The sequence below is a fragment of the Heteronotia binoei genome, chromosome 11, assembly GCF_032191835.1.
Source record: "Heteronotia binoei isolate CCM8104 ecotype False Entrance Well chromosome 11, APGP_CSIRO_Hbin_v1, whole genome shotgun sequence".
Taxonomy (NCBI): Eukaryota; Metazoa; Chordata; class Lepidosauria; order Squamata; family Gekkonidae; genus Heteronotia; species Heteronotia binoei.
This window is the reverse complement of record NC_083233.1, coordinates 47436784-47442324: the sequence shown is the minus strand read 5'-3', so window position 1 is coordinate 47442324 and position 5541 is coordinate 47436784. Positions and strand designations below refer to the sequence as shown.

Genomic DNA, 5541 nt, shown 5'->3' with positions numbered 1-5541 from the left:
TTATTCCAAGTGGGATTCTGGATGCATTTGCCCTGAGTTTTTCTGCTAAGGGGAGCAGGCCATCCCTTGGCAAGCATCTTCTCCAGACAAGTGATATGCAGGGACAACACTTGTTGGGAAAGGAGGAATGATGTTTGGATGGATTCACAAAAAGGCACAAAGCCCTGCTCTCCAGCTAGGTCACTTGGCCAGCTAGAGCCACCAGTGAATTTTATGCCAATAAAGGTAACTGAACAGGGAACCACCAGTAAATCACATGCAAACTCTCAAGTGAAGTTCCAGAAGCTGCTTTTGCACCCCAGGTTACAGGGACCTGGACATGCCCATCCTAAGTATTCATTTTAACACCCTGTCCTGCAGAGGGTCAAATGTCATGCCTTCCAGACTACACAGTACTTTGTTTCTAACTGTATACTGGAAACATTCTAATCTATATCTCTGTTCTTTCCTACCAGACACATATGCATTTAAAAAAAAAGAATGTGTAAGGGGGATATAACAAAATGGGATGTCAAAACAAAATGCAGAGTATAACTTTTTTTTTTCAGAGAGCCAATTTTGTAAAACTGAAAAGTTACAAAATGTATTCAATTTTAACTGCTTTGAGAAGTATGAAGTATGAACGATTAGCCTGCAGCCTAAACATTGGCTAGTTAATTGAAATCAATACATGCAACATGGTCTCATCCCATTGACCCTTGGCTCTGTAGTGATGATAGAAGACACTGAAGCGGGATCCACTCCTCTATGCAACTCTTAAAGGGGCAGAAGTCCTCCCAGGGGCTGCAGCAGGGAATCCTGTACCTCCTTGGGCTCCCTGTCCCCATGCTGCCCACACCTTCCTCCTCTGGTTTTTATCTCTTCTGCCTGTCATTTCCTCCCACTTCAGTATTTGCCCCTCTGATGACTCTCTCAGAACCCTTCTTTCTGGGAGCTCTGCCCCTAAAGCCTAACTACACATTAGACATACACACAGGTAACAGAATCATTATTGCCTTTTTTTAGAAAGGAAAAGCAGCTTTAAGAAGGGGTGATTTGACAAGGAGGGGTTTATTCCTTTCCCAATCTATCCTTTCCCTTCTCCATATCACCCTGCTTCCCTGAGGTTCTGGGATTATCTGCCAGTCAGCTTTCCATAGCATTTTAACCTCAGTGAAGCTGAACTATTGCTAAGGGCTCTGGTTCCTGACAAGGCAGGATGTTAGTGGACATTCCGTAACATCACAGCCAGCTCAGCCAAGGAGTGTCAGAGGCTATACTGTTAAAACCACAGCATTTTTACATCTTCCTCCCACAATGTCTCCCAGTCCTCCTTGAACCTGAGAGAGCTGCCCTCCTTTAGGTCTTAAGCATGGCTCCAAAGCGGAATGCTGGAGGACAACCCAGTGTGTGCAAATTCCCTTTGGTGTATCAGACCCTTCTCACAAGAATGGCTGTGCTCTACCACAAAATGGGCTAACCTCCCAGCTCTTGACAAGGAGACAAAGAAACATCTCATTTGTTCCTTTATTACACATGGTCCCAGGCCTGCTAAAGTGCCCACCAGCCAACCAGATAACCCCCCCCAGGCCCATAAACACTTGGTGCTGTGCTATATGCTTGAAAAGAGGCTCTGCATATGTTACCATCCAAGTTCAATAATTTGTTCCTGTACATTGCTTTTTTTTTCCTTTTGCATCTGTGAATAAAAGAACCCATTGCTCTGGACACAAAAGGCCACTGCTAGCTGCAAAAATCCTTGGACGAACCAGGATGTTCTGCATCTCTCTATGGCCTTTTCTTCCTACTCTAAGTGAAGGAAAGACAATGACAAACTGGATGGGGAACTTTCCTAAGGAACTACCATTATATCTTCTGTGTGAGGCTCTCATGGAAACCTCTGGTCCCAGCCCACCCTTGCCCACCCTTGGTACATATACACTCACTGTGTGTTTGGAATTACAAATGCACATCAGTGCCTACCCACAAACCCCATCTTGCTACACCTGTCTGAGAAGAACAACAGTAAAAACAAAGCCCCAGTAGACATTTGTCAGAAGCTGAGACTCCCGGATCTCAACAACCTCTAAACCATCGGGGGGGGGGGGGAGGGAGAAGCAGAAGGGAAGGGTAACACACCTCTTCTCCAGCTGCTTTCCCCAGGCCAGGATTCCCAGACATGTGTTTGTGTAGCAGGAAGAGAGGTGACCAATGGAAGGGAAGTGAGTGGGAGAAGGGACAGGGGAGAGAAGGGCTATGGGCTACATCTCCTCCAGGCACAGTCTCAGAGGCGCTTGACAGAAACCCAGGTTCCTAGACCACCTCAGGGTCATTCACCCAGTTCAGCCCTCGAAGCCACAGCAACGTTTTCAATTCAGCCGTTTCGAGTGGGGGATGCAATTGACATGGGACACACACTTGCTCACTCACCTTTCAAAGCACTGGCAGTCTAAATGCTAAGCTGCTTACAGAGGCTATTGTTAATATGTCTGTGGCAGGGAGGCTTCCTTTGCCCTTTTCATCCCTCCGCCAGACCAGGATCCTTCAGACCAGGATCCCTGCCACATTCCCTTAGTGCAAGTATAATAAGCATATTCCTCCAGCAAAGGCAGAGCAAAGAGCAAGGAGCATGCCTGTAGCATGGAAAGAAATCTCATTCCAGCAGCACCCCATGAAATGCTGCATTGCTGATTAATACTGGCAGATTACCCAACCCTACCCCAAATACAAAGACATTCCCGCCCCCCCCCCCAACAACAGTGTCCAAGTCCATGATCCAGGGGATCTTGCTAGCTACAGTCAGCTATTGCTGGAAAGAAGGTTCGGCATGACTCAGGAACCAGTTCAGGGAGGAGCCAAAGAGGGTTCAGTTTGGAAAGTGAGGAAGGAGAGGAGATTCAAGGTTCAAGGGTTCTGATGGCTGTCTACGTTCTAAAGAAACGGCGGCATGGGAAGGACTGAGGGAGAATTGGCTTTTGGTGCAATTTGGTTTGGATTTGGTTTAAACATCACTCACGGTAGAAAACATATTCGGTGTAAGAGGTCCAGATCTTGTCATCCGTCTGTTCGTGGGCAAAGGCGCAGGTCCCTGTGGAATTGCAGGCTACCATGTGGAAGCCAGAGTCAGCCAGTTTGTCAAAGGCTTGCTCCAGGAAGGTGAATTTGAGGTAGTACCTGGAGGTGTAACGCTCTGGAGGCCGGTCAGGGTCCCTGCTCTCATTCAGTGTCTCCCCAAAGACTTCCTTGGCCAGGGAGGTCTTACCACACACCATGATCCTGGCCACCCTGCGGAATTTGGCATCTGTTTGGCTGTCTCTGCCAAGCGTGTAGGAGCCCCGGTAGCCAATGGTGATGAAGCCTGATCTCCGGATATCTTGCCCGGTGCCGCCGCCAGCAGTGGCTGTGAAGGAGCCTCCAGGGCCACTTGCCAGGATGGCACTGGCGGCTGCCAAGTTGCGGGCAGTGTCCATACTAGGAGACAGCTCCTCCGAGTCACTTTGACAGGGCTCATCCCCAATGGAGTTCTGCTTGCTAAGCTTTGGGGCAAGGGTCTTGACCAACTCCGGCAACTTGAAGTACTCTGCTTCTCGCTGCAAACGGCTTCGCTCTGGAAAGTGCTCAGGAAGCACCAGCTGCTGGTCCCTCATATAGTCCAAGATGTAGCGGAACAGGAAGCCATCACGGTCCACAAAGAACCTCCCCTTATTGTCCCGAGCTAAGGAACGAATATTCTTCTGCGTGAACATTTCCCAGAGCAATGATCCCGGGATACTGGTCAGGGTGTTGTGGCGGGTGATGTAGACCTGTCCTCCCACATTCAGCTCTATGATCTCTGGGAAAACCATGTCGTCGCTGGGTTTGGCACAACTTGCATTGTCTGCCAAGGCCATGGTGAACTCCCTTCTCCTGCCCACCTGCAAAAGTAACAGTCACAAAGACATTAGGCTCATCAGACAGCATGACCCAACTGCTGTTCCCATGCAATCCAGGGCACTAGGATTCCAAGAAATGTTCACATTGCAACTTTGAACCAGTTTCACAGCTCTTCAGCTGGCATAGCCTCCAAACCAAAGGATGTATGGAACAGTACCTTTGTGAATGGGGGCTGGGATTAGAGTGCCAGCCATCACTTCATACGATGCATACGATGACAAGGATAGCCCCTGCTTGGGGCTGGAGTCAAAGCGATTCATGGGCGACAGGGGAGACTGCACGGTTTGGAATGGAAAGTCCCTCTAAGTAGAGGGAGTTAAAACATTCCCTTTATTGCTGCAGCAGGGCTGACATCTTCAGAATCTCATTTATTACAGCAATTCTTAATATAGCACTGTCCACAGAGATGACACTTTCACACAAGCAAGAGAAAACTCCCAGCCCCAAGACAGCAATAGTAAATGGGGGTGGGGCAGGCAGAGAGAGGGAAGGGGAGGGAGGGAGAGGAGACTCCATTTCAGATCATGTTGCCTTCTTTCCATGAAATGAGGGGGTGGTTTTTTGTGGAACTCTGAGCCAAGATGTCCCTCCTGTTCTGTGTGTGTACATTTGCTCGTTCATTACAACGATGCACATTTAAAACTGTCCTGCATTTAATAATTTCATCAGTTTATGCCAGATAGATTTGATGTTAAGTGTATGTATGTAAAGTGCCGTAAAGAGTCGCAGCTGGCTTAAGGTGCCCCCACAGGGTTTTCAAGGCAAGTGATTTAAGCAGTGATAGTTTGCCATTGCCTCTGCAAAGTCACCCTTGGTGGTCTCCCATCCAAGTATCAATCCTGCCTAGCTTCTGAGATCTGACGAGATCAGGCGATACTGTTCCATTCCACACTCCTGCTGTTAACCTGGATTAAAACGTTTGCAATATTCAGTGGCTTTCTGGCAGTGTTTTTGACACTGTAAGTTACTTTGAGTCTCCACTGAGCATAGAAAAATTGCTCAAATGAACAAACAAACCTTAAAGCACAGCTAATATCAGAATGAAAGGCGAGTGGGAATTTCACACACATGCACCTTCTCTCTTGAACCGGGTCACTTTGAAAGGTGTTGAATTGTTCTCAAATGCTTTCATGCTTCAGGGCTGTGAGTCCCATCAAAGAGCATCCAAAGAGAATAAGCACAGGAAGCAGTTCTCCCAAATCTCACCCAGTATGTTGCTGCAGCTGCAAATGCTGCAGTCACTTGCCCTGGTGCTTTGCATTCTGGCTGATTCCGATTGGACCTTGCAGTGCCATCCTTAATGAGCAATGTGCAGGAGAGTTCTGTGCACTGCAACCAGCTCTACATCATTTACTATTTGGGCTAAGGTGGTTGGACTGTGGGTGGGGTGCAGCTCTCCAACACAGTGTCTGTTCCTGTAATCCCTAAACCAGTCTCCACCAGCACCATCTTGGTCCCCCTTTCCTGTTGCTCCTGGCCATTTTAGGGCAGAATGCCCAGACTATGGCACATGCAGCCTCATCTCTGGAATGCAATTTGCATCCAATGGATCAAAACTTGATTGACCCATTAGAGCAAATAAGCAAGATCTATCTGAGTCCTTCATTCCTCTCATGAGCTGCTATCAAA

The 5541-nt window shown here is 48.0% G+C and overlaps 1 protein-coding gene across 1 annotated transcript; it reads right to left on the bottom strand.

Annotated features, from left to right (window-relative positions):
- Positions 1 to 1492: 1492 nt before the first annotated feature.
- Positions 1493 to 3869, bottom strand: LOC132578916 (BTB/POZ domain-containing protein KCTD12-like). The gene has a single exon (XM_060249075.1). It carries the CDS (start codon positions 3867 to 3869, stop codon positions 2988 to 2990), a length of 882 nt encoding a protein of 293 aa, XP_060105058.1. The 3' UTR covers positions 1493 to 2987.
- Between the last annotated feature and the right edge of the window lie 1672 nt (positions 3870 to 5541).

Coding starts and splice junctions, on each gene's coding strand:
- LOC132578916 (XM_060249075.1), bottom strand. CDS start 3,869: ATGGCCTTGGCAGACAATGCAAGTTGTGCCAAACCCAGCGACGACATG.